Source organism: Colius striatus, chromosome 22 (genome assembly GCF_028858725.1).
Source record: "Colius striatus isolate bColStr4 chromosome 22, bColStr4.1.hap1, whole genome shotgun sequence".
Classification (NCBI taxonomy): Eukaryota; Metazoa; Chordata; class Aves; order Coliiformes; family Coliidae; genus Colius; species Colius striatus.
Window position 1 is genome coordinate 3,893,594 of NC_084780.1, and position 26,867 is coordinate 3,920,460.

General features: G+C 58.1%; 1 protein-coding gene across 2 annotated transcripts; it reads right to left on the bottom strand.

The window, feature by feature from the left end:
- Window positions 1-6,601: 6,601 nt before the first annotated feature.
- Window positions 6,602-25,914, bottom strand: TFEB (transcription factor EB). 2 transcript variants are annotated; one of them, XM_062013663.1, is made up of 9 exons: window positions 25,532-25,914; window positions 11,765-11,992; window positions 11,418-11,672; window positions 11,246-11,326; window positions 10,484-10,604; window positions 10,272-10,328; window positions 9,815-9,890; window positions 9,501-9,648; window positions 6,602-9,209 (listed from the first exon to the last, which is right to left on the bottom strand). In XM_062013663.1, the coding sequence occupies exons 2-9, from the start codon at window positions 11,957-11,959 to the stop codon at window positions 8,775-8,777; spliced, it is 1,368 nt and encodes a 455-aa protein (XP_061869647.1). In that variant the 5' UTR covers window positions 11,960-11,992; window positions 25,532-25,914; the 3' UTR covers window positions 6,602-8,774. The 2 variants fall into 2 exon arrangements, with proteins under 2 accessions (XP_061869647.1, XP_061869648.1); XM_062013664.1 differs by lacking the exon at window positions 11,246-11,326.
- Between the last annotated feature and the right edge of the window lie 953 nt (window positions 25,915-26,867).

Sequence of the window (26,867 nt, forward strand, 5' to 3'; positions counted from 1 at the left end):
ACAAGGAGCTGTTGGAACCACATCTGCATGGAGCACACAGGAGATTGTAGAGCAACTTCTGCAACAGACCTTTCAGCCCATCTCTCCTGCAGCCAAACCCTGATGAGCTCCCTGCTGGGTTTTGGGAACCCTCCCCATGCCCAAAGATGCTCCTGTGAGAATCACCACGGGCACCCCTCTTGCTTAAACCTTCCCAAGGAAGGTGAGACACTTTCTCATCTCACTTCCACTGCCTGGAGCAAATACAATTACAAACCTCTTAAACTTTACCAGCTCCATGATGAATGAGTTCAAATGTCCACATCTTGAAAAAAAAACAGGGGCAAGGTGGAGTTTTGGGGGGGGAAGAATGGGAAGAAAAGCAGCTCCAATGACAGGCTGCTGAGGGACTCTGGCCCACTCCTGTGCTATAAGAACATAGAACCAGAAAGGTTATGTTCATTTTTAATGTACAAGAGTGTAATTAATTTCTGGGGCTAGCTGGATTAGCAGAGAGTGTAAATTCCAGCCTCAGCTCGAGCTGCAGATAAACCAACACCACTGAGAGCTGAGGCCGTGGGGCTCCGTGGGCTGGGAGCTACTCAGCTCTGAGGCCACAGCACCCCTTGTCCCTACAAACAGACCTTGAGAACACCTTTACCAGCCCTGGGACACCCTGCTGATTGCACAAGGGATGGGGATGCCTCAGAGGGTCTGGCTGTGTCCAGCATTCCAGATGCTGAAGCATCCAAAGCCTCTTTAGAAAGGTGGAAGGGCAGAATAATCCCTCCACCGGCCTTTGGAGAGACTGCAGGGACCTGGCAGGGAGGGATCATGTGCCTTGGAAATACAGTAAAGTTTTCAAAGGAAAGAAAAGGCTCCATTATTCTCCCATTAAACCCTCTCCCCCCTCTCTCCCTTCCCTCTGTCAGTCTCTTTCGCTCGCTGCCTTCCCCCAGCCTCTCTGAAGACAGATCGTTCCCTTAATCACTCTGGAAAAGAACCCCAAGCTGATATAATATTATAATTAATTAATTCACTAAAAAGGTATTAAATTTCTTTTCCCCCCTGTGGATATTATCTGAATTCATTGACCTTTAGAAAAATCACCCTCTAATTGTAACCAGGTTCAAGTGCATTTCCAGCCTGTCCCTTTTACATTAATAATATCTTCCAGGACTCCACTATGCTGCTTAAATATTGTATAAATTTCACTGCCCCCTCGAAAAGAGGAGAGAGAGAAAGGCATGAAATGAAAACTAGGAGCTGATTAAACCAGCTTGGGAGTGAGGAGGGGGGGGAAGAGGTAAAAGGATTCCACAGCAGCCTGGGAGATGGACGAACCCACAGCAGGACCCTGAAGGGGCTCAGGATGAAGAATCCCAAATCCCCAAGGTCCCTGACTCCCAGATGAGAAGGAAATCCCAGCACCAGGGTGCAGGGTGGCTGCCAGGCAGAGCATCCTTGGGAAAGCACGTTGCCAAGCACTTTTAAGGGGTAATGGACAAAAGCTGGTTCCACTCAACACAAGGAGCAAGTCCTTTGGTGCTGAGGGGAGGGAGCCCTGGCCCAGGCTGCCCAGGGAGAGTGTGGAGGCTCCTTCTCAGGAGGTTTCCAACCCCACCTGGGTTCCTGTGCCCCCTGAGCCAGGGGAACCTGCTGGAGCAGGGGCTGGGGCTGGGGCAGCTCTGCAGGGCCCTTCCCATCCCCACTGTTCTATGATTCCATGATTCTAGGGATTGACTTTCTACCTGTACCTCATTTCTCTCTTCCCTTCTTCCCTCTTCACAACCAGCAAGCCACTGCCCTTCAGCCCCAGCTCTCCTGGCCCCTTGGTTTCCAGCACACAGCCACTCCTGCCAAAGCACCAGGAATCCCAACAGCCATGAAACTCTCTGCAAGGGCTCCATGCACAGACCAAAGGGCTTCCCAGCCCCTTTGCTTTAAAAAGCTGCTGATGGAAAAACACCAGGCCAAATGCATCCCGGGAGTAACCCTTCTGAGCCAGGGGCTCACCCTGGGACCAGCCTAGCCCCTGCTTTTTGGAAGCAGCTTCTGGACAGGCAACAGAGGTTTTCCTGTCTTTCCCTCTTTATTACATGCAAAGATTTGCTTGCAAAGAGCTGCTTTGGTTTCTGGAAGCCAAGATGGCTGTGCTGCCTATTCCCCACCTCCTATCCCCTAAAAAAAGCCATCCCTTCCTCCTGACCTCATCCCAACTGTTGCCACAACAACCACCTGCAATGTCATGGGCAGAGGATGAGGGTTTCAGGTGGGGAAGGAGCAGCAGGAGCAGCCAAAGTGCTCAAAACTCAGAAGGAGCTTGGTGAGAGCCAGAAAGGCAATGGAGATGAGGGTGAAGAGCAAAACTCAGCACCAGCCCAGCACCAAGACAGGGGATGGCTTCCAGATTGCAGGTCCAGTCAGTGCCATGCCAGGGATGTCATGGAACCATGGAGGTGTGTCCTGGGCCCAGAGAGCCCAAGGTCTGGAGTGGAGCAGGGGAAGCCCCTTGAGCCATCTCCCACTCCTCTTGCTGCCTCTCCACTGCAGGGAAGAGCTGCCTTGCTTGTGTGAGCAGCTCACTGCAGGGGTGTTGAGGGCTGGGTTGGCTCATGCACATTCCTTCTTGCTTCAGGATCAAGTCCAGCTTCTGTTAAAGTCTTTTTCCCCTCCTCAAGATAACTTTTTTTGTAGAAGATTCTCAAGAACCAACTTGCCAACAGCACTTGGGAGGGGACAGGCAGCACTTCTGCACAGCCATACCTAAAAGATGGTGCTGGAGAAGTCACAGCTCTCTCTGCACAGATCTCTGTTGTCAGACAAATCCAGTAGGATGACAAACAGCAGAACCAAACCCAGCCCCAGCACCTCTCACATGGAGCAGCAACGTGGCTGCATCCTCCCCAAGAGCGTGGTACCCAGGGCTCAGCTCCTGAAGGGTTTGATCCTGTCCCAGATGGACACAGGGCTCATCACCCCAGCTCACTCAGCCTCTGCCTGCAGCCCCTCTGCTCTCTCCAGCCCACTTTCCCATCCAGCCTCTTCCAGGAGCTCTCCCCTTCCCCAGCTTTTACTGACACTTGATGAACCTGGAGATTAAAAGCTCAGCAAGCTGGTCTGTCCGAGGTGCTGAGCACACAGACTGTGAGAGCAACAGCTGCTCAGCACCTCTGTCTGCCAGCTCCTTTGGTTTGAATCCTCCTTCGAGGCCAAAGGCAGCAGCGAGGTGCCAGGGGATGCTGCAGCAGGCTGAGCACGAGCAGGAGATGCTTGCAGAAGGCATCAGCCCCAGGATAAGGCGCCGAGGGACGGGTGGATTCCGTGATCTTGAAGCTCTTTTCCACCAGAAACGATCCCACGAGCTGCCGGGGCCCGGCAAACCCGAGCAGCAGGTTCCGTGGGGAGCTGAGCTGTGTGTGGGGTCCATCCCGCATCCCGCGTCCCGCATCCCGCCTCGCGCATCCCTCATCCCTCATCCCGCAGTCGCGCATCCCTCATCCCTCATCCCGCAGTCGCGCATCCCTCATCCCGCATCCCTCATCGCGCATCCCGCATCCCTCATCCCGCATCCCGCATCGCGCATCCCGCCTCGCGCATCCCTCATCCCTCATCCCGCATCGCGCATCCCGCATCCCGCATCCCGCATCCCGCATCGCGCATCGCGCATCCCGCATCCCTCATCCCGCATCCCTCATCCCGCATCCCGCATCCCGCATCCCGCATCGCGCATCCCGCAGCCGGCAGCGGCGACCCCCGGGGCTGCAGCGCGGCCCGAGCGGCTCCCCCCGCAGCCCGAGCGGCTTCTCCGCTGACGGTCTGGCTCTCTCTTGTGGCTGCTCAGCCCCGCTGCAGCCTCGCTGCCGCCGCCCCGCAGCCTGTCCCGGCTGCCTCGGCCACTCCGCGCTCCCGGCCAGGCCCTTCCGTGGGGAGCATGAGGCCAGCAGTGACACAGAGAGCATGTCACAGGTAGGGAGGGGGAGGAGGTGAGGAATGCAGCACCCCAAAAACTTCCCTGGTGTGACAGCAAAGGGGTTGTGTGAGGAGCAGCAATGACCTGCTGCTCAGTTCATATCCCTCCATCCCCACCATCCCCCCATTCCTCCATTCTTCCATTCCCTCATCCTTCCAACTCCCATCCCCTCCATCACACCATCCTTCCATCCCTCCACCCCCACCATCCCCCTATCCCCCATCCCCCCTTCCCCATCCCTCCATCCTTCCATCCCTTCTTCCCTCTGTCCCTCCATCCCCTCCATTCTTCCATCCCTCCATCCCCTCATCCCTCTATCCCACCATCCCTCCATCCCCTCATCCCCTCCATCCCTCTGTACCTCTGTCCCTCCATCCATTTGTCCATCTCCTCCATCCCCTCATCTCCTCCATCCTTCCATCCCTCCATCCCCTCCATCCCTCTGTCCCTTTATCCTTCCATCCCTCCATACTTCTGTCCCTCCATCCTTCCGTCCCTCCATCCTTCCATCCCTCCATCCCCTCCATCCCTCTGTACCTCCGTCCCTCCATCCATCTCCTCCATCCCTCCATCCATCTGTCCATCTCCTCCATCCCCTCATCTCCTCCATCCTTCCATCCCTTCATCCCTCCATCCTTCCATCCCCTCCATCCCTCTGTCCCTTTATCCTTCCATCCCTCCATCCCCTCCATCCCTCTGTCCCTCTATCCTTCCATCCCTCCATCCCTCTGTACCTCTGTCCCTCCATCCATCTCCTCCATCCCTCCATCCCCTCGATCCGTCCATCTCCTCCATCCCCTCATCTCCTCCATCCTTCCATCCCTCCATCCCAAGCCCAGCCACAGCTCATCACACCCTCCCCAAGCCCATCCAGCCCTCCCTCCTTTTTACATCCCACTTGGAGCCTTGACACGGAGTTTTTTAGCTGGGGGTGGCTCCCAGGCTGTAATTAAGAGCCCTCCCTCCTGCCCCAGCTCCCCTCTCCAGCAGCTGCAGTTTCACTGAAGGAAACCCCTTTCTGTCCTCTCTCTCCTTTATAATTCCACCCCCCCACACTCCCTCCCTTCTGCACATAAAGGGATGACAGTGCTCCAAGCCAAGCTCTTTTGCATTTCTGAGTTGGTTCTGTTAATTGGAAGGAGGGTTAAGAATCTGCAAGGTCGTTTCAATCTACATCTGACCTTCAGAGTAATCCTCTATGCCAACACCAGAGCATGTCATTAAAATGAGGCCCCTCTACCATATCCCGGCATCCCTTTATTCTCTCCTTGTGCACATTAATTGCTCATAAGTTGATTTGATCTCCCTATTCTGCAAGAAGTAAATTGCCCTCTTATTTCGCCATTTTCATCCTGTTTTCTTAATTAGGCCCTTAAAAATCTCCAGGGCCTCAGCCAGGCCTCAGGCCTCATCCTGGGAATAAATTTTGATCTCAGCCTGATAAAGAGTGAGCAAACCCAGAGATTGAACAATGTCATTCTGCTCCTCCCCTCCCTCCACTGCTGCTCTCCTGACATGAAAAGGCTATCAGTTTTGCCTGTGTGTTAATATAGGAAATCATTCACACTCCAGGCCTTGTTCTCTATTTAGTGCTCACACTCCCCAGATAAATCAAATCAGGGCTGGGGTTTTTTTTTCCTCCTCCTTTTTAAGTGCCTGAAACTACTCACAGCTTCTTTCCTCCCCTACTCCCCCCCCCCAACCACTCTTTCCCCCTCTCCTCCTTCTTTTAATGAAGTTTCCCAGATGAGCCCCTGGGAGTTTTCCATCCTGGGGAGTCTGTTTAAAAGGGCTTTTCTGTTTTCCTCCCTTATTGTGTGAGTTTAATGCCATCACAGAGGGGACCGAGGGGCAGCAGGAGCCTGGCACGTGGCTCTGCACAGCCAGAGGAGCACTGCCAGGGGCTGCAGGGGGATGAGTTTTGCCAGGCAGGGGCTCAGCCAAGAGGCTTTGCCATCATATTTGCCCCCTGGCTTGCACCAGGAAGGTGCCCACCCTGCAGCAGGTTTGCAAGTAGGAGGTGAGGAATGTCCTCCCCTAAAAATCTGCCTGCATCACAGACCCAGACCCCCAGAGGGGTTCTGCAGCACCCAGGGGTGACAGCCAGCCCCAGCAGTGAGGAGGGGGCAATGAACCCCTCACTCAGCTCCAGGGGCCACCCAACAGGTAGGAAACACACCCAAGCTCCTGGGAGGACTCCACCATCACAGACCAGGACACACCACTATCCTCAGAGCCACAGCTCCTTCCCTTTGCAGCTCTCCAAGGCCTTGGGACTATTATTAATTAAAGGGCCAAGCCTGGTTCCAATTAAGCATCAGCAGATGGGTCATCACCTCCCAAATCCCAGCTGTGCTCAGTGCTGGGAGATGGGGCCCTCCCCAAAGTGTGAGGGGATCCTAAAAACCCCCAACTGAATGAGAGGAACAAGCAGCACTTCCCCCTCTAACCAAGCCAGGCTTTCCTATAAACCAAACCCCACTCAGCCCCCTAAATCCAGGGCAGCTCCCCTGCAAGATGCTGCTGCTGCCTGACCTTTGGGCCTGGCTGGAGAAAGGCAGCTCTGAGGGCTTTGAGCACCATGACCTTCCCTCCTCTGGGATGAGAAGAAACAGCCCATGCTGCAGCACTCTGGGATGTTGTAAATAAATAGATTTTTAATGATTCTTCTTCCATTCCAGTTCATTCTTTTATACATTTCTTTATAAAACAGTAGTAAAATTGTTTAATCAGAGCACAGTGCATTAAAAAAAAACAACAAAGAAGGGAAAGGAAACAAAGAACCCCCCCAAAAATAAAGATTAAACAAAAAAGAATCCACAAGTGTTTACTCAGGGCTGGGGGAGAGGCCACATCTCATGCTGAGCAGCAAACAGTCCTCTGCCCACCAGTACAGAGTGGGCACGGGCCCCAGCCAGCCCTGTACCACAGTGAGGGCCCAGCAGAACCACCCTACAGTGCCAAGGGAGCTGGGGGTTGTGTGCCCACCCTGAGACATCCCCCCCCACAGCTCCTCTGGTGTGCACAGACACACTGATCCCTCGTGTCTGGAGGGAATGGAGGTGCTGCCTCCCTGCCAGGGGGAGATTATTCTCTTTACAGGCACTAATGGCAGTGCATGAGGATGCCAAGGCTTCTGTGAACACTCAGGGCAAACCAGCCCCAAACCCACCCCAGCTGCCTGGGGCCTCTCACCCCCATGTCCCCTCATACCCTTCCCTGAACCCCTGTGGGCAGTGGCCAGACCCTGCCCTGCCCCAGCACTCCAGGACACCTCTGACAGGTCCTTCCTCTTCCTTTCCCCCTCCCCTCCCCACCTTCTGCACTTCCCTGCACCCTCACATCTCACAGGCACCTCTCCAGGGGGGCACCAGGGCTGTCCCCCACCTCACAATCCCAAATCCAGCCATGATGGAACAAGCTTGTTCTTCCTTGGCTGAGCTTTCCCCTCACGGTCCCAATCCCACAACAAACCCCCCTCCTTGGTCCAGGATGGGGTGCTCCCAGTGACCCCCATCCCTGCATGGGCTCCTGTCCACCCAGCCATAGCTCCCACAGCCTGGGTGGGTAATGCTGTGTGGCACTGCAAAGGAATCCACTCTCCTCAGCCTCCCCTCCTCTCCCTGAAACTGGGGAGTATTTTCCCTGTGAGCAGTGTCCCCTGTCCCTTCACAGCTCCCTCCTTGCCACCAGCCAGGCTGAGGAGGCCACAGATGCTGCAGAGCTCAAAGCAGCTCCCCATCACCAAGCCCTTCAGGCTGGGGAACGAGCTGGTGACACTGGGAAGGGAAAGAAACCCCTTGAGCCAAAGGCACAGCAGTGGCTCAGGTTTGGCAGTTGGTACAAACCATTCCCTGGTCCCTGGCCAGAGCCTAGACCCCCATGCCCAGATGTGGGGCAGGAGGGCAGGACATTCTCTTTCAGCAAGTATTCCCTCTGCTAAAAAGTATAAAACCCCTTTATAAAACCACCTGAAGAGCCCCAGCTTGGTGTTCCAGGGCAGAGGGACCTCAAGGGAGGCTGAAGGTCACCTGGCACCACGTAGCCCTTGTCCAGAGAGGTTTTGGGGTGGTGGTGGGTGCTCCAAACCTCAAGAAAGGGTCTCCCAGAAAATGAGGAGGTCACAGCAGGGGCTTGTCTGGGCATCCAACAGCCTGTCCCAGCTGTTTTGGAAGCCTCAACCTAAATTCAGAACCTCAGACAACATCCCCTGTGCCCTGTGAATGAATGTGCTCCAAGTAACATCTCTTCTCCCTCTGGCCTTGCAGCCTGGAGGCACTGGGTGCTCTGAGGAAGGAGAAGCCGTGAAGAACCATGAAGCATCCACAGGGCTCAGAGGCCACCACTGGGGAAAACTCCCTGGGGGACGTGGGCTCCTGGAGTGGGACAGCAAAGAGGCAACAAGCCAGACACAAAGCTCTGAGCATCATCTCTCTCCTCCCAGGGCTTCAAAGGCTCCTGCCCGCTCCAGCTCTGAGCCAACAGCCTGGGGAGAGGGTTCAGTCCGGGAGGGTTTCGCTGAAAGGCAAAGCAGCTGAGATCACACTCCTGGGCTGAGGAATCTGCAGTCAGACCAATGCCATGGCAAGCCAAGAAAGACACTGCTCCAGCTCCTGGCCAAAAAACAAAGAAGCTTGCAAAAGACACAGCGGTACCCGGTGAGCCTTGAGCAGAGGCCCCCGTTGCATAGAGAAAAGGAACTCCTATGTAGATTCAAGTGCGCTGCAGGACGAGCTCCTCCTGGCAGAAGAGTGTCCTGTTCACTTCACTAACCAAACTCCAAGGTCCAGTCCTTGCCTCCAGCACTGGAGCAACTCCCTGGTCACAGCATGTCTGCATCTTCCATGCTGAAGCTGCTGCGACGACTGCTGGCCTTGGAGGCCTCTGGGGACATGGCTGAGAACAAGGGGTCGGCGGCCAGGGGGAGCATGGTGTCCTGCATCAGCATCAAGTCCAGCTCCTTCTTGGACAGGGATGGGAAGGAAGCACTGTGCCCAGGCTCCAGGCTGTCTGGGAAGCCCTGGGAACCGTCATCGAAGCTCAGGCTGTGGGTAAAGTCCAGCTGGTGGTAGGGAGACTGGGGCGGTGGAGGCAGCACCGGGTGCGATTCGGGGTCTGGGGGCGGCAGCAGAGGCTCCAGCGTCCCCTCGTCCCCGCTGGCTTCTTGCTTGACCACCTGCTGAGCCAGCTCAGCCACGTTGACACCCGAGGGCGAGGAGGTGGGCAGCCCATGGACACGTGCCTGCATCTCCAGCTCCTGCCAAGAGAGCACAGCAGGTCTGTGGTGGGGATGTCACACGTCAGGGACGAGGCGCAGGGACAGAGGGACCGGGGAAGCTCAGGGGAAGGAGCCCAAGGAGGAGGCAAAGGGTGGAAAATGGTGACCCATCCCAAACTCAACGACACTCCCTGTGCTGAGCCCAACATCAGATGCCTGGTCTGTCTGAAGACTTTGTTTCTGGCGGTGTGAGAGCCACAGGAGGGAGGAGAGCCCCTGCCTGGGGGGCTGGGGCAGAGCTGGGGCAGGGCAGAGCACAGGGAAGCTCACCTGGATGCGGAGCAGCAGCTGCTTGTTTGTCATCTCCAGACGCCGGGAGTGATTCTCCAGGTCTCGTGACCTCTGCAAGTCCTTCTGCATCCTCTTGATGTAATCCACAGATGCCTTCAGGATTGTCCCTTTGTTCCAGCGCACGTCCCTGCCGTGCAGGATGGAGAAAGACACTGTCACCTCCATGCCAGCAAGGTTTGCCCTAACCCCTGCTCCACCAAAAAAGCCCCTCTGCCACTTTATGTCCTGCCCCAGGGATGAGGTTCCAGCAGACCCACAGTCAGCCAAGCCCTGCGGACACCACTGATACCTACAGGTCGTTGGCCTTGGGGATCAGCATCCCCAGCTCTTTGATGCGGTCGTTGATGTTGAACCTTCGCCGCCTCTCGACTGCGGGGTGAGAAGAGAGGGAAGGAAGTGAGGAGGTTGGTAGGAGAAGCCCTGATGTCCTGCAAGCCCCACTGGCCACGCGGCTGCTCCCAGTTCATGGGGCTGGCAGCCACCAGCATGCACCATCCAGGTGCTCTGGATTCAGGGGGCTCAGGATGAGAATCCTCTGACCTTCCCCCAGTGCTAACAAGAAGGACAACAGGGTGTCTCCTGCACCACAGACATTTTGCAGAGCCAGGAAAGAGGGAGCCATGGCAGGGGGGTTACTAACTGAGGGTGAAGTGGGATGGGAAGGAGGAGCCAGCTCAGAGAGAATGAGGATGAAAAGTGATGGGGAAAGGGCTGCAGGGGTGGGAGGGGGAAAAGCAGCTCCAGACTCACTCAGGTTGTGATTGTCTTTCTTCTGGCGCTCCTTCGCCAGGGCTCGACTCTCCGCGTCTGCAACCGAGAGCCACAACGTCACCCCGAGGGGACGAGGCTGCATCTCACCCCAGGAGCACGATGGGCTGGTGTTGGGAGCACCTCAGCAAGCCCAGAGCCATCCTCCCCCAGCTGTGAGGACAGGGCAGCCCAGGCCACTGTGGTGGACATACCTGTGAGCTCTCTCTTCTGGGTGAGCTCGGCGGGGCAGGAGCTGCTGGTGACACCTACGAGAGAGGCTGTCACCTGGGGGTCCCCACTATAGACATTCATGTGACTGCTGGACATTGGCAGCTGCAAAGTGGAGGGACACGTGGGTTAAATCTATGCAGGGCCACTGGGTTCCAGCCCAGCTGCTTGGCCTCTGCAATGAGAGTAGCCCAGGCAGGTGTAATTGTCTTCCCGGGCCCTTAAAACAGCTATAATCAGAGTAGCAAAGAACACAGGACTTCAAAGGGCACAGCTGATCCCCTCCCACAGCCAGCACCTAAAATAGGGCAGATGAATCACATCCCAGAAGGGCCTGGGAGGATGAATCCTACTGACAGGCAGAAGCTGCCACATGGATCCGACCTGACCCAGTGCCTCGGGAGATGGTGCTGCTCGCAGCGAGCTTCTGGCTGGGAAACCTTCCTGTCATCAACATCCCCCCACGCTGCAGCAGATGCTTCATCCCTCCCCACACCCCTCTCTCATCCCTCTGGTTTTTTATAAGGGCTCCCAACTGGAATGAAAGAGCAAAAGAAGCTGAAGAATTGGCTCATGCAGTTGTAAAAGGGAGATTTCGCTGCCTTCCTTCCCCCAGCCCTGGGTCCCCACAGACATCCACCCCAGGGATGGGTCTCCTCTGTGCCACCTCCATTCCCAGGGGTGGCAGGTCCCCCAGGCAACCCTTCCTCCCACAGCCTGGGGTCTCAGGCACATCACAGACTCACTGTGTTGGGCATGTGGGCTTCAGGGTTCATATAGCCCAAGACATCATCCAGGCGCATGATGTCATCAATGACCTCATCAAACTGCAAGGGAAAGGGAAAGGTGCCAATGGGCTTCTTTGCCCTTTCCAGCACCTTTGCATCCCTCCCTGGCAGCTCAGTGGCACCTCCTCACCTCCCTCTCAGGGTTGGAGCCGATGTTGAGCATGGCCATGGGGCTGTTGGGTGCACTGTTGCCTGCTGAAGAGGACACAACGTGGCCGGGCCGGACGCCAGGGGAGGCAGCAGGGGGCGGTTTGGGAGAGTGGCTGACAGGGCTGACATGGGCAGCAAACTTGTTCCCATAGGTTTCAGAGAGATAAGCCTGAACCTTCTTGTCCCTTGACTTCTGCAGGTGGTACGTGGTGGGGTTCTCCAGGTGGGACTGAACCTGCACGGAGACAAAACCATCAGGGATCTCCCACACCCCCTCTCATCCCCAGGGCAGGAGGAGCTGGGTGGACAACACCCTTAGGACTATACCTTGAGGACCTCTCCAGGCACAGGTGGTGGGGACTGGTAGTGGACAGGGGTGTTGATGGCTGGGGTGGAAGCCACGGGCATCCGCTGCTGCTGCATGTAGTTCATCATCATCTGCTGCTGCACACGCTCCCTCTCAGCCTCCTGCTGCGCCTGCTGCTTCATCAGCTCCATCCGCAGCCCGATGCGGGAGGCCATGGTGCAGCAGGGTGGGGGGACACGGAGGGGACCCTGCCAGGAGGACACAGCACATTACCAACAGCCCTGTTTGCAGCAGGGAAACTGAGGCAAGAGGAAGGAGCAGCCATCCTGGAGCACCTGTAACCTGCTGGTGACTTGACACAGGATGATCAAGCCAAGGCCAGGCAGATGGGTCTGCACACTGCTCTCCCTGGGGACAGCCTGGGGGGATGGAGAGGTCAAGGAGCCACTGGGACCCCCAGCATGGACTCACACACCGCTGGGTTCAGCTGCCACCTGCCTCCCAACCACCAGAGCAAAGAAGGGATGGGAAAGAAACACACAGAGCCTGGGAGCAGAGAGAAAGGGAAAGAGAAAGCAAGGGAAGAGCAGGAAGACAAGGAAGGTGGGTGCCAGGAGCCAGGGGCAGGGTTTAACTCTCAGCCTGGCTGCCCCCAAAGCTCAGCTCCAGCGTGGGGTGAACAAGGCGGCCTCTGTGCGGGCCGGCACGCGAGTGCGAGGGCCCCGCACGGCACAGAACGGCCCTTGTTCCCCCGTACAAAGGGGACAGCGGCCCAGGGAGGGGGGAGAGGATGGCAGGGAGAGGGGAGCTGCCCTACCCAGGCTCTCCAGGGTGTGAGGATGGCTTTGCATGGGGCTGGGATGGAGGTGTGGATCACAGCATCCTTGAGCAGGGAGGGAAAGCGGAGCGCAGCACCCACAGCAAATGCTGTCAGGGGAACAGGCAGGAGACAAACACCCAGGGTTTGCTCCGTGGCAGCATAACCAGACACATGTGGAGTGTTTCCCAGACAAATGTGGAGGGGTTTGCTGTTGAAATACAATGTGTGATTGCAGACAAAGGGGCCACAGGAGATACAACAGGCTGGGCTTGGGGTGAGGCATCTGATGCTCAGTGCCACGCGGTATCCTGAGGGGGAAATTAAATCAAGCCAGCATGGACAGAAATATGATTACATGGATCAAGAGCCAGCTATTGAACAGCAAGAGGAAGGTAATTAATTAGACATGGTGGCCCATCTGAAGGGGGATGGGAGGAGAGGAGCCTGGGACAGTCATCAATTTGAGCTTCGTTATGACGGCTGTTGCAAGTGGCCGTAGAGGAAGGCACAGGGAAGGCTTGAGGCAAGACAGCAGAGCCCTGGAGAAAGACCCAGGGACAGCCCACCGTGGGTAAAACAAGGCTGAAGGGGGACAAACCACAGCTGATGCACACTGGAGATGTAATAACCCCAAATATTAAGAGCTGAGGGAGAGGAAAAGCCTCCAAGAGCTGTGAGGAGATGGGATGAGCCATCGTGGCTGTGCCTTGCTAACCCAGCTCATGCCACACAGGCAGGGCAGGGAGAGGCACAGGGGTCACACAAGACAGACATTTTCAGGGGCTTCCAGCATGAGGGGAGAAGGGGGAAGGGATTTCAAGCCATGTATGGGAAGGTTTGTGGTCAGCCCCTGCATTTGCAAGGAAGCAGCTATCCACAGCCCTACAGAGCACTGTGAGCAGCAGAAGGGCTGAGCACACCCCATGGGCAGCTGCACAGGGACCCCAGGTGGGCATGGGAGGTGGGGGACAGGAGGAAGAGGAAGCCAAAGCAGTTGGCACTTGTGGTGCTGGGGAAATCTAGTGCTGAGAGTGAGTATGCAGCTGCCCCACTGCAGAGCTGGGGGGGGGTCCAGGCTTTTCTCAGCAAAGCCAGGCAGTACGTGGGGCTGGAGGGAGTCATGTGAAGCACACTGAGGTGTAGCCACCCACAGCATGGCACCCACTCACCCCACCTGGCTGCACAACAACCCCTCAGCTGCCCCCTTATAGGAAATGGGGGGGTGAGGGGGTCAAAAGCACTGCCCTCTCCTCCTGGAAACTCCAGGCAAGGGGAGCAGCTGAGGGCGAGGATGGGGAAGAGTGTCCAGAGTTGAGCCCAATAAGGAGAGGGGGGGAAATTAGGTCAGGTTTAAAATAACCTGCTTGGTTCTGCTTGGCTTCCCCCCCACCCCTGAACTGACAGGCAGCTTCTGCTTTCACTCTGAGTCAGCCCCAGAGGGAGGGTGGTGGGCAGGAGGGAAGCAGCAAGCACTGGGACCCAGGAGGCATCAGGGTTCAGGCCCCAACCCCAGGGGTCACATCCCACCTCAGGGTCACATCCTGCTCTCTCTTGGTCCAATGGGGCAGAAATAAAGCACATGGGATGGTGGCTCCATCCAGGATGTCTGTTAGTCCTGGAATAAACAGGCCCAGGGACAGCCCCTTTCAGTCCCCAGTGAGGGTCTGTCCTGGCTCACAGGCAGCACAGAAGCTCGGGGCATGCCCAGGCATTGGGTTTCCCAGCAGGCAGTGCCAGGGAACCTGATGGGAACACGCTCCCATCCATCATGGAGAGGAAAGAACAGAGGAGGGAAGGGAGGAAGGTGGTGGGAGGCCCAGGGATGGCAGTGGAGCAACAGGAAAGGGATGGAGAGGGAGGAGAGGGGCTGGAAGGTGGGGAGGTAGGAGGGAGCAGGGAAAGAGTGGACAGCCCTGGCAGATCTCCACACCTTGAGTCCACCTCCCCTGTCTAAAGAGCAGGAATGGGTGGCTAGGGAGGAACACAGGGCAGCTCTTCCATGCCCACCACAGCAAGTACCCAGGTAAGCCCCCAAACCCTGCAGAGTATGTGCTGCCCATCACTAACCAAGGGCAGGAGAAGCCTCAGGGCTGGGCTGCCCCTGACCCCAGCTGCAGCCCCCAGCTCCACGGGGCAGAACAAAGCACCAGCCCTGGGCTGAGCCAGGAAGGTGAGGCACAGGGATGCATTTCCCAAAGGAAACTCAACCTGTGCTCCAAAAGCCCAGTGAACCTGTTTGTGACTGGGGAAAAAGCTCATCCTACACCACTGCAGGATCACAGCCTAAAGCCAGAGCAGTTCTTCAAGTGAAACCTCCCCAGGTGCTGGGCTCCATCCACACCAGGGGCTGTGCAGGCCCCAGCCACACTCCCCCCCTCACCCCTGGGACAACATGCAGGGCCAGAGCCAGGGAATTAATCTCCCTTCAAAATACCTCTGCTGCTATTTAGTGACATGGTTATTTCTGGACCTTTCTTGCTTTTCCTCTGGGGGTGTTATTTCACCAAGGGCCCAACGTGCTCTCCCTGTGCCACAGCAGCACTTGGGGATGGCTCCAGTTGGAGGATCCCCAGAGGTGCCCTGGCCCATGCTTTTCCCTGCAGGACTCTGCACAGCCCTGAGCTGTCCCTTGTGATAGAATCACAGAATCATTTCAGTTGGAAAAGACCATTAAGATCATCAAGTCCCAGCCCCTTCCTCACCCTGCCCAGCACTGACCCACAGCCCTCAGCACCTCACCCCACGCCTTTGGGATCCCTCCAGGGCTGGGCACTCCCCCAGCTCCCTGGGCAGCCTGGCACAGGGCTGACACCCCTCTCAGGGAAACAGTTCTGCCTCAGCTCCAACCTCAACCTCCCCTGTGCCAACTGCAGCCCATTGCCTCTTGTCCTGTCATTCATGGCTGGGGAGCAGAGCCTGACCCCCAGCTCCCTGCAGCCTCCTGGCAGGGAGTGTCAGAGAGTGCTGCTGGCTGCCCTCAGCCTCCTCTTCTCCAGGCTCAACACCCCCATTCCCTCAGCCCCTCCCCAGCCCCTTGTGCTCCAGCCCCTTCCCCAGCTCTGTGCCCGGCTCTGGCCACGCTGCAGCCCCTCAGTGTCCCTGTGGCAGTGAGTGAGGGGCCCAGCACTGACACAGCCCTGGAGCTGCAGCCTCCCCAGGGCCCAGCACAGGGGACAATCCCAGCCCTGCTCCTGCTGCCACCCCAGTGCTGATCCCAGCCAGGATGCCCTTTGCTTCTTGCCCACCTGGGCACGCTGCTGTTCCCACAACCTCACTGCAACCAGGGCTGCTGATGGAGTTCTGCTGCTCAGCATCCCCCAAGGACTTTCCAGAGTGAAAGCAGTGCAGAGGACGGCGTGGGGCACCAGGGCCACCCCAAAAGGACAAACCCCAAGCCTCCTCTGCTGTCCCCATGGCACCCACCACCTCCTCCCTGCAGCCATGGCTGCACCCAGGTGGGGGTCAGAAATAAAAGCAGCCGTGAGACACTTTCCAGATTTAGCCCCTGTGAAATACAAGGGGATCGCGTTACCCTGCCCGGGCAGGGATGCAGCACCCACGCTGCCTGTCCTGCCCACAGCACACACACAGAGCCAAGGCAACACATCTCCTGCCCACCCCCTCGAAGGCTGGAGGCAGAAGAGGGGAGTGTAGCCTCAGAGCTGGAGCTGAGAACCCCCAACTCACACCCTAAGGAGTGTGCTCAGCCCCACTCCCTCGCCTGTGTTTGTTCCCAGTCAATCGTGGCCCATTCTGAGGGGAAGAATGAATCAGCAGCTCCATGCAGGAGTGGGGAAAGAGGGGAGCTGCTGTGGGGGCCATACCCCCACTCACCCATCACTCTGTGCTGCTCCATTGATAACCAAGAAGGCAGCAAAAAAGAAAGGGAGAAGAAAGAAGTGAAAGCAGCTCCACATCTTGCTACCAGCAGCAGGGCCCTGCCGAGCCTTCCTTCCTTGTTTCTCATTTTCAGATGCTGGGGTGAGGGGAGAGATGTGGGGGGATGTGAGTGAGGGAACTTGGCACAACCCAGGGTGGTTTGGGGGTGACATTTCAGGGTGGGCAGCACTTGCTGGGTCCAGGCAGCCAGAGCCTTTTCTCCAGACTGAGATCTGCTCCAATGGCACTGAGCTGCCACCCCAGCAGGCACCCACAAAGCCAGCCCAGGGCTGCCTGCAGCACCCTACTGTCACCCCCCTGCGTGGGGAAGGAGGGTGATAGGATGGAGTTTACCTTGGTGCAGGAGGGTGGAGTTGGGGGGGCTTCTGGGTGCAAGAGCCAGCAGGTCACAGCTCCTCCGTGCTCCTCACCAGGGCCAGCCCAGCTGTTTCCTCATTTTGAGGGCCCTGCTTTTAACACAGCAGCAGTCCCACAGGGTGCAGCGAGGGGGAAGTTGCTTAAAACCTCCAGACCTGCTTGTTTTTGTCACTGTAACATGGGAGTTAGTGATCAAGCTGAGAGAAAAGCGTGGCAAAAACCGATGCAGCCACCACCACCACTGGGCTCTCTCTGAGGTGCCAGAGCCCAGGCAGGGTCTGCCCCATTGCATCCCCTTGGGAGCTGCAAGCAGGGTGGCTGTGGTGCTGGCTGCAGTGACATCCCTGCCTGCAGATACAGAGGGGAGAAGCCATCCCTTGTCATTCCAGGGGACAGGGCACACATGCCTCAGCCTCTGTGTGCCCAGAGTGGATGCAGAGTAAAGCACCACCAGCACACAGCTCGATTCGGCCTCACACACTGCTGGGCAGCACATGGGGTCCCTCTGGCACCTACAGCTGGTCCCCACCTGGATGGCAATGCCAGTGCCAGGCAACACCAGGCAGGATGCTGAGGAGGGGCTGAGGGAATGGGGGTGTTGGCAGGGGAGACAGCAGCACTCTCTGACACTCCCTGACAGGAGGCTGCAGGGAGCTGGGGGTCGGGCTCAGCTCCCCAGCCATGAATGACAGGACAAGAGGCAATGGGCTGCAGTTGGCCCAGGGGAGGTTGAGGCTGGAGCTGAGGCAGAACTGTTTCCCTGAGAGGGGTGTGAGCCCCTGTGCCAGGCTGCCCAGGGAGCTGGGGGAGTGCCCAGCCCTGGAGGGATCCCAAAGGTGTGGAGCTGAGGTGCTGAGGGCCAGGGGCCAGTGCTGGGCTGGGCAGGGTGAGGGCAGGGCTGGGACTGCAGCAGCTTCAGGGGCTTTTCCAACCAAACCCATTCTGTGATCCTATGGATGGCAATGGAAAAGCCAGGGCATGACAAGGATGCCTGTGTGATGCCCTGTGCAGCTGGCACAGTGCCTGGGACCCCTCTCAAGCCCCTGTTGTGCAAAGCCACATCCCTGTGGCACCTCCCTGCACGCCCTGAGCAGATGAAGGTCCCCTGTGCCCTGGGCCAGGCCAGCGAGCCGCTGCCGTGCCACCCTGCCAGCAACGCCGCTGGCACCCACCCGCTCCCGTGCAGCTGCGACTGGCCCCGTGGCCTCTCCCTCAGGACACTGGCCCTGCCTTGGCAAGGCCACCCCAGGGGTGATTGATGTCATGCCAGTGTACCCATGGTGTCAGGGCTTGGGTAATGCCAGCACCCAGCAGGAAGAAGGTGGGGGGCCCTTCATCTTCATCGGCACGCTGCCGTGGTTGGCAGCCCCAGAAAGGGGCAGTGGGACAGGGTCTGGCTTGGGGTCTTAGGAAGGGATTCCCCACCAGGAGGGTGGCCAAACCCTGGCAGACTGGCAGCATCCATCCTTGGTGACCCTGATGCCAACAATGGCCATGCTTGGCGTTGGACCAGAGGCTCCAGAAGTCCCATCTAGCCTATAACCCTCTGGGATAAGGATGGGGTGGTGGGAAAGGGGAAGCTTGGCCCCATTTCCAGCCCCAGAGAGCGACAGGACCCTCCCCATCACCCACCCAGTAGGCAAGAGGCGGGTCAGGCAGGAGGTGAGATGGCCAGAGCCACCCCAGCCCTGGCTGGAGGCATCTTCCCCACAGCAAGCATGCAGCCCTGATAGGGAGAAGGAGAAGGTGGAGGGACTTGGCAAATAAAGACCAGTGTCAGTTGACAGTCCCAGTGAGAGACTGAGTCACCAGGACTGTTTTTAGCCCCGGCATCTCAGATACGTGGACCATGGCGTTGTTAACAGGCGCCTGGGTCAGAGGCCAAATGTTTTCCCTGCCATGCACTAAATACCACTCCTGGAAACAGCCCAGGTATCCAGCACAGGAAAAACATTCACACAAGTCTTGTAAGGCAGTGGGATCCTGGCTGAAGTGGTCCCCAAATCTGCCCAGGTAAGCTTGAGCCTCCAGGGAGGTAGGAGGGATCACTGGAGGGAATGGCATCGGTCCCTGGGGACCAAGAGCCAGGGTTAAGCGTCCCTTGTCACAGTGTTGAGTTGAGGCAGAACAAATGGGTCCATAAAAAAGCCCCCTGGTTCTGGTCATGCCAAGGTTTATCCATGAGAGCACATCTGCATGTGGCTGCTGCTGTGGGGTTCATAATACCCATCCTTGCTCCAACACCTCTCTCTCACCCCTAAAAGCTTCTTCACCCCCAAAAGCCCCCTTGCCTGTCATGGCACAGCTGGGGAACAGCACACAAGCCACCCCAACAGCCAGACATGGCAAGTGGAGGCTTGCATTAGTGGGCCAGGGCTGGGGGAGCAGAAAGACCCTCGGGATCCCACCACAGCAGATCCAGCTCCTGCCTCCTTGGCTGCTCCAAACCAGAGCAAACACCCTCCCCCTGGGGCTTGGGCTTGGCACGGGTGCAAGAGCCCTGATTGAAACATCACTGTCCGACTGACCACCCGAGGAATTCACAGCCTGCCAGCACAAACAACCCGAGCCGACAAGTTCCTGCCCTCCCTCCCTCCCTCCTTCCCTCCCCCCGTCCCTCAGAGGCAATTAAAAATAAAGGTGTTAACAGGCAGAAGGCTGGGCCAGGACTGGGGCTGAGGATGTGCTGCAGCTCCTGGTTGGGCCCAGCGATTAATCAGCCCCGTCTCGTGTCAGGTTTTCAGCAGGGAGGAGAGAGGAGAGGAGCAGGGTGACCTTGACGGGGCCTGGGGCCGCGGTGACGGGGAAGGACGGGCAGCAGCACGGCCCCGCTCACCTCGGCGAAGGAGTTGGGAGAGGGGCCTCGCACACAAACCACGGCCAAAGAGCAGATCCCAGCCTGTCCCAACGTGGGCTGACTCCAGGGAACATGGCTGTTGGGGTGTTTCTTAAATAACTGCATAATTGAGCAAACGAGGGGAACTGGCAGGACAGCACCGGCCCTGGCCTGCGGCTCGGTTCCAGCAGGGCAGACGCAACACGTCCCAGCAGCAGCATTTAGGAGCATTGCGTGCCCTGAAATCCTACAAACCATCCCAGAAAGTGGGGATGCTCAGCAAAGCCAGCCCTTGAGCTCCAGGCACCCCAAGTTCAAGGTGCCACTTGCCATCAGCAGAAGGTGTAAGGTGACAACAGCCACCCCGTGTCCCCCACCAGCGCCGGAGACACTCCCAGCGCTGTCCTATCCCTCCTCCCTCCTGTCCTATCCCTCCTCCCTCCCTCCCTCCCACCACGGCCCCGTGCTGCTGGAAGGAGGTAATATTTATAAATACACCCCATCCAACCTCCAGTGCCAGGCCAGGAGGCTTCTCAGAAGGCAGATTTCATGTAACTGTACCGTGGCCGGCAGCCCCAAGCACCGTGGCTGCCTCATCCCTGGGAGCTGCAGCTGTTCCCTGGCCCCAAGAATAAACAAGTTGGGGACAGTCTGTGACTTGTCCTCCCAAACAGCCCCAGGGCTTCTCCCCATGGCCATCCCAGCCCTGGCAACACCTTTCATGCCAGGGGAGCACCCAGCCGTTGCCTCTTACTCGCAGAGGAGAGGTTTCTCCTCTCCCCTCCTTTCCCTGGTCTCAGCCTGGTGCTTTGCTCCTCTGTGAAGGTCAAACTGGGCTCTCAGGAGCCCCCACTGCCAATCCAGCCCCTGCCCTGGCACCGTGCCGCGGTCACGGAGTCGGGTCCTCACTACAGGTGCTGCTGCTTCCCCAGCACAAGTTACGCCGGTTTGACCATGAAGGAGCCCAGAGGTTTTTCCCAGCAGCCTGGGCTTTCTCTAGGCAAGATTGTTGACTGCTCTGAGCCTGGAGCATTCCCAAGAAGCAGCAGCAGGACGAGAGCTGAGTGTGTCACCCACCCTACTGCAGATAAGGTGGGAGCTGCAGCCAGCATCGAGCCCACTGGCACCCAACCTCCCCCTTCTCCCGTGGGGAGTGGGAAACGCTCCCTGTGTGGGAGGTGGCTGCAGCTATTGCTCTGCCAGCCCACCCTGCCTTCAGCCTCCTCCTCATTTCTTCCACCAAATTCCCTATTTCCATCAGATTCCCCCCAAAAATCTCAAGGAAACAACCCCGAGCTGCTTGTCCTTGAGGCTCCAAAAACCATCCCCAGCCACTGAGGTGTCACAGCCCAGACCCTGTGGCCTGAGCACCCACAGCCCCTCTGTTTGCTCCTGATGAGTCTGAAAGTGCCCAGCTCAGCTGCTCACCTCAGCCCTGCTAATTTTGGCACAACCTGCACTGGAGGTTCAGCCAGGCACTGAAAGGAGAATTTACAAGTGAAGCACAGTCTCTAAATCCCATTGAGCTGTGTGGAAGGGAAAGGGCTGTACTGGGGCAGCCCCAGGGGAAACTTTCAGCTTTGCAACTGTTTATACAAGAAGTAAATTACTTTGGTTAATAGTGTGTGTGTGTATGGGAAGGAAATGGAGGGATGGAACCGGCAGGGAAGGATGCTGCCTGTGTGTTTCAGGTTTAGCTGGAAAGAAAGTTGCACTGATTTAACTAAAGGAGAGGACAGAAGCAGGCAGCAGGGTGTGGGGAGTTTGTTTGGAGCTGAATGCACTTGTAGGAAGGGTGACAAGACCTCTGGAGCAATTCTTAGAAGAGTCTTGAAAAATAAGATGGCACAGACTCCTCGTAAGCACTGTGGCAACCCTGGGGTAAAACGTGCCACTGACAGGCCTTAAACCTTCCCCAGGCAACCCCATCCAGGCAAACCCACCCAAATCCCCAGGGCTGCACCCCAGTGCTCATCCACCTCCCAAATTGCTCACTGTGCCTCCAGAGAAGGAGCATCCCCCACTCCCCAGGGGCTGCTGGGACTGACCCACTTCACAACACAAGCTCCCGCTGGCCAGGATCTGGCTCCAGACCAACCCCCTGGGCTGGAACCCCCTCAAGTCAGGATCTGGCCCCAGATCATCCCACTGGGCTGGATCCCCTTGGGCTGGATACCCCCCCAGCCAGGATCTGGCCCTACACCATCCCCACAGGCTGGATCTCCCCCAGGGCTGGATGTTCCCAAGGCAGGAACTGACCCCACACCATCCCACTTGGCTGGATCCTTCTGGACTAGATGCCCCCTGGCCAGGATCTGACCCTACACCATCCCTACAGGCTGGATGCCCCCCAGGCTGGATGCTCCCAGGCAGGATCTGACCCCACACCATCCCTACAGGCTGGATCCCCTCACTGCCACAGCATGCCAAGGTGCTTCTGGGGTCCTTCCCAGCAGGCACCGTGCAGCCCTGAGCCTGTGTCACTCGGGGCTCAGCCCTCGTGCCTCTTCCTCTGCTCACAGGGAAATCCTGTGGTTTCTTTACTTTCTTTGGGTGGGTGGGTTTCTTTTTTGCAATTGAATACCTAGAGCTTTGCTCCACTGTCTGTTTCTTTAGCAGAAAGTGAAGACATGTGGAGAAGGGAATGGCCTCTCCAAAGGCAGCTGTCAGCATCAGCTGGGCAGGACCAGAGCCCAGTGCTGGGATGGTGCCCATGGCTCCTGGTTTTCTCAGCAATGCACTGCTTCCACCTCCAGCCAACTCAGGGGTCTGCCTGGAAGGTGAAGAGCAGGAACTGTAGCTCATCCTGGAGTGCAGGGCTCAGCCTCCTGCATCCCTGGGCTAACCATGTCACGGGACCATACATGCAGGTAAATCCACAGGGAAAACCCGCTCTGACCGAAACCCAAATGAAAACCGTGCAGCCATGAATCAGGGGGGGAACAATCAGGGCTCTTTCTAACATACCAAGTGGGGAAAAACAACAAAAGAGATGAGCAAGTATTTCCTGTATGTGCAGGAAGAGATCATCCCTTCAAGCGTTACACCAGCAGTGAATTCCCCTCGCCCTGGGAATCACCCCGGACGCCTCTGCACTGGGACCACACCATGGTAAAACCCGAGCTGCTGCCTGCCCTGGGCTTGCAGAGGTGATGCCACTGCAGAAAGGCCACCACAGGATGCCCACAGGGCTGGAGGCATCATGGCACAGTGCAGTGTCACACCTCCAAACACTGTCTGCTCTTTGGAATGGATGTAAAACACCCAGTCTTGGCTCCTGGGGATGTAAAGTGCCCTGTAAACCTCCCACAGCAAAGAAAGGGTTGGAGAGGCTGTCACCAAACTGCCACAGGTCAAGATGGCAGAGGCCATGGGATGCCATGATGCTGCCATGGGGATGTGTCACTGCCCACGCCAGGGACACTGCTGTGCTCAGTCAACCCTGACAAGTTGCTTCCCCACGGCCCAGTTCCTCTTTGACCAGGGGGTGGGATAACCCTGCACAGGGCACTTACAAAATGGCTCTTTGTCAGCAGAGGCAGCTCCCCCTACACAAAAAAACCCACAGACTCCAGGATACAGAGCCCAGAGGTGATGGGGATGTGCCATGTCCAGAGCTGGGAGAGCTCCATCCCTCTCCACCAGCCACCTGCACCCCCAGGAAAGGAGGGTGAGATGGTGATCCAGGGCTGTGTTTCCCCTGCACCAAAGCAACATCAAGACCCCAGCACCCCCTCACAACACCCCATGACCCAAGGTGATCTGCAAGGAGTCAGAAGGGTGTTTCTACCCTATCATAGAATCATTTTGGCTGGAAAAGACCTTCAAGTGCAGCCTTTGTCCCAGCCCATTTCCCTCGGTGCAACATACACTTATCTCTGAAATCCCTCGAGGGACGGTGACTCCAGCACCTCCCTGGGCAGCCTCTTCCAATGCCTGACAGCACTGGTATCAAAGCAATTCCTCCTAGTACATCTGCTTTTTGGTGTGTGTGGGGGAAATCCTCATTGTGGCCTCCCCAGCCCCGTTTCCCTGCAGCAGCTGTTTCTTTCCCTGCAGGACTGTGCTGCTCGGCTGCACGGCCACCCCACCCTCAGCCCTGGAAATGTCCCCCCTGATCCGATGATTCATCACTTTGCTGCTGCTGCCAGCGGGGCTCTTCCCTTTCCCCACAGCACCAGCAAACAGGGGGGAACCTCTTCACAGCAAAGGCAGTGGCAGGGTGTGTGTGTGTGTTTGGGGGAAGGGGATGGGTGTCAGGAACACACGTGCCATAAACCATGTGCCATGGAGCGTGGAAAAAGAAATAAAGACCTGGCTGGAATCACAACTTCCATCCAAACACCCGGATGCTGCAGCGGCCCCGTTGCAGCCAGCTCCACCCCGGTGTGGTTTCCTACTGATAAGGGCAGGAGGCAAAGGCAGCATCCCTCGGGAGGCAAAGCCAGCATCCCTCTGAAAACACGCCGGCTCCCCTCCACTCCCGGCGAGGTCAGCCTGTGTGTGCTATCAGCACCCACCCACCCCCTAATAGCCTCAATCTGGTGGTTTCTCCACTCCAGAGGCTCAATCCCCAAAGACCCCAGCGTGGTTTTCCTCACTGGATCATCCCCCCAGCAGCAGGTAAGCGCAGGCTCAGGCTGCAGCAGGGACAAACCGGCCCCTCTCCCTTCCTCCGGCCGGAGGAGCAGCCGTGCATGAAGCCGAGCAAACATGGCAGGGGAAACCAAAGGGGAACTGCAGGGCAGGGAAAAGGTGTGTGTGTGTGGGGGAAACAACAAAAAAAGATCCCCTCCCAAACTCCACACCTTGGCTGTCTGCTCTGCTCTCTGCTGTTACATAAAAGTCAATCCCCAGCTCCCCCAGTGCTGCCCCAACGTGCTGTGGCTCCTGCAAACAGGCCCTGCTTGTCCCCAGACCTGCACCAGCCCATCTATTTCCCTTCCAAGAGCACAATAAACACCATATTTTGTCTCCTTCTTTTTTTTTTCCTTGTTTTGCCTTTTGTTTTTAAAGGCAATTTCCCCATCATCTGACTCGCTGAAGCTTTAGAGGACACGGGGAACGAAGGGGCTGTCGTAACCCTCCCTGCTTTGCAATTAATCCGTGAAGATAATGAACTGGAGGTTGAGTGCAGCCCCCTCCCATGCCCCCAGCAAACTCCTGCTGCCTCAAGCACCAAGTTGCAGCCTGGGGAGGGAAAGGAGGGGTGGGGGAAAGGCTTCTCTTGGTGATCCCCTAAAAGCCTTTTGACATGGGCTACCCAAACTCTTCCCCTGCCTTTTGCAGACCCCAGAAGCAGCAGCAGGGCTGTGGGGTGGCCAGTTCAGTGCAGGAGGTGGGGGGAACTCATTCTCCTGAGCAGATCTGGAAGGATTTGCACTCTGTCCCCGTGTGTGTGGTGGGGGGAAGGTGCATGGAACCCCCCTCATACAAACCCAGCGCTTCGGGTGCCAGCACCGAGGCTCGGTGCATCCGTGCCTCAGTTTCCCCAGCCGTGAGGTAGAGAGGGAAGGTTACAGCGGTAAAAGCGACCCGGGGTAAGTCACCTGCGGCTGTCAGAGGGCTCGCAAGCCCCCACGACCCTCGGCCTCTCGGAGGGGCTCAACTCGCCCCTCCCTCACCCAAACCAGCGGCTCCAACCCAGCTCAAACAGCCATTACCCCGGCCCGGCTGCAGCCTCCCGCGGGCGGGGTGTCGTTATTTACAGCCAAAGAGGAAAAGAGAAGAACAACGGCTCGTCTGCGACTGCAGCGCGCCCGGGATGGGGCCGCAGCGCGGTGTTTGGGGGGGTCACGCAAACCCCCAGGCCCCGAAGCCGCCCTCCAGCCCCCATCACCCCCCCCGGCCCTCGGCCCGCTGCGCTGCACTCACTCGGTAACGGAGACGGCAGCGCCAAAGCAAACGAAGCCTCTACGCTCGGCTTCGCCCGGTTCGGCTCGGCTCCGCTCGGCCCCGCTCGGCCCGGATCGCCGAGGTTCTGCTCCGCTCGGCTCGGCCCGGATCGCCTGGGTTCGGCTCCGCTCGGCCCGGATCGCCTGGGTTCGGCTCCGCTCGGCCCGGATCGCCTGGGTTCGGCTCCGCTCGGCCCGGATCGCCTGGGTTCGGCTCCGCTCGGCCCGGATCGCCTGGGTTCGGCTCCGCTCGGCCCGGATCGCCTGGGTTCGGCTCCGCTCGGCCCGGATCGCCTGGGTTCGGCTCCGCTCGGCCCGGCCCGGCCCCGCTGCTCCCGCGCCGAGGGAGGGCAGCACCGCCCGCCGCGCAGCATGCCGGGAGATGTAGTCCGTGCCGGGGCCGGGCCGCCCGCGCCTCACGGGACTCGTAGTCCCGGGCCTGGGCCATGCCGGGAGCTGCCGTTACGTGATTTCCTCCCCCCCGCCCAAAAGCGGGGTTTTCCAGCGGCGGGGCCGAGCCCGGGGCCGTGTGTGGGACGCAGAGCCGTGCCCGGGTCGCGCTGCTGCCGCCGCTGCCCGGCAGATGTGCGGGGTGGTGGGCAGCGGTGGCGCTGGGGGGTGTTTGGTTCCCCCGGGCGGGACCCTCGGGGCCGGGCAGCTGCTGGGAGAGGCTGTGTGGGGGTTGTGGAGCTTTTGGTGCGAGCCGAGCTGTCAGGGACCAGAGAGTGGGCCAGAGCGATGGGGACGCTGCCCAGCCGGAGGCAGCCGGGCCTGCTGCAGCCCGAGGGGCCGGGGCACGGCGTGACCGTCCTCCGTGGCTGGGAGCTCCCGGCTCTGCGGGACCTGCCCTGGCTGATTTGGCTGGAAACAGCAGATTTAATGGATGGTCACATGCTGCCGTGGGGTGACTGTCATCTGACCCGGAGATGGGTGGCAGACAACAGGCGATGGGGCCCTGCTGTGCATCACCCTGTGCTGGACCTCAAGGTCCAGCCTCTTGGGTCCAGCCCAGGCACCCAGCACTGGCTCGATCTGCCTGACTCTGCATCCAGCAGCTCCTCTCGAGGAGAATCCTGACACCTCAAGCTTCAGCCACATCCACATCCCCCTTCCTTCTCATCACCCATCCTTCAGGGCTGCGGTGATGAAGAGATTTACCCCTCGAGAACAAAACCGAGGCGTTTCCCTCAGCCTGAGCCTCCTTGCATGGCACTTTAATCTCTAATTTATGTGTAAATCTGTGTGGGCAATTCCTCCAGAGCTAATGAAGTGAGAGCTGTTCACACACAGCTCCTTGTCTCAGCACATCCTGCTCT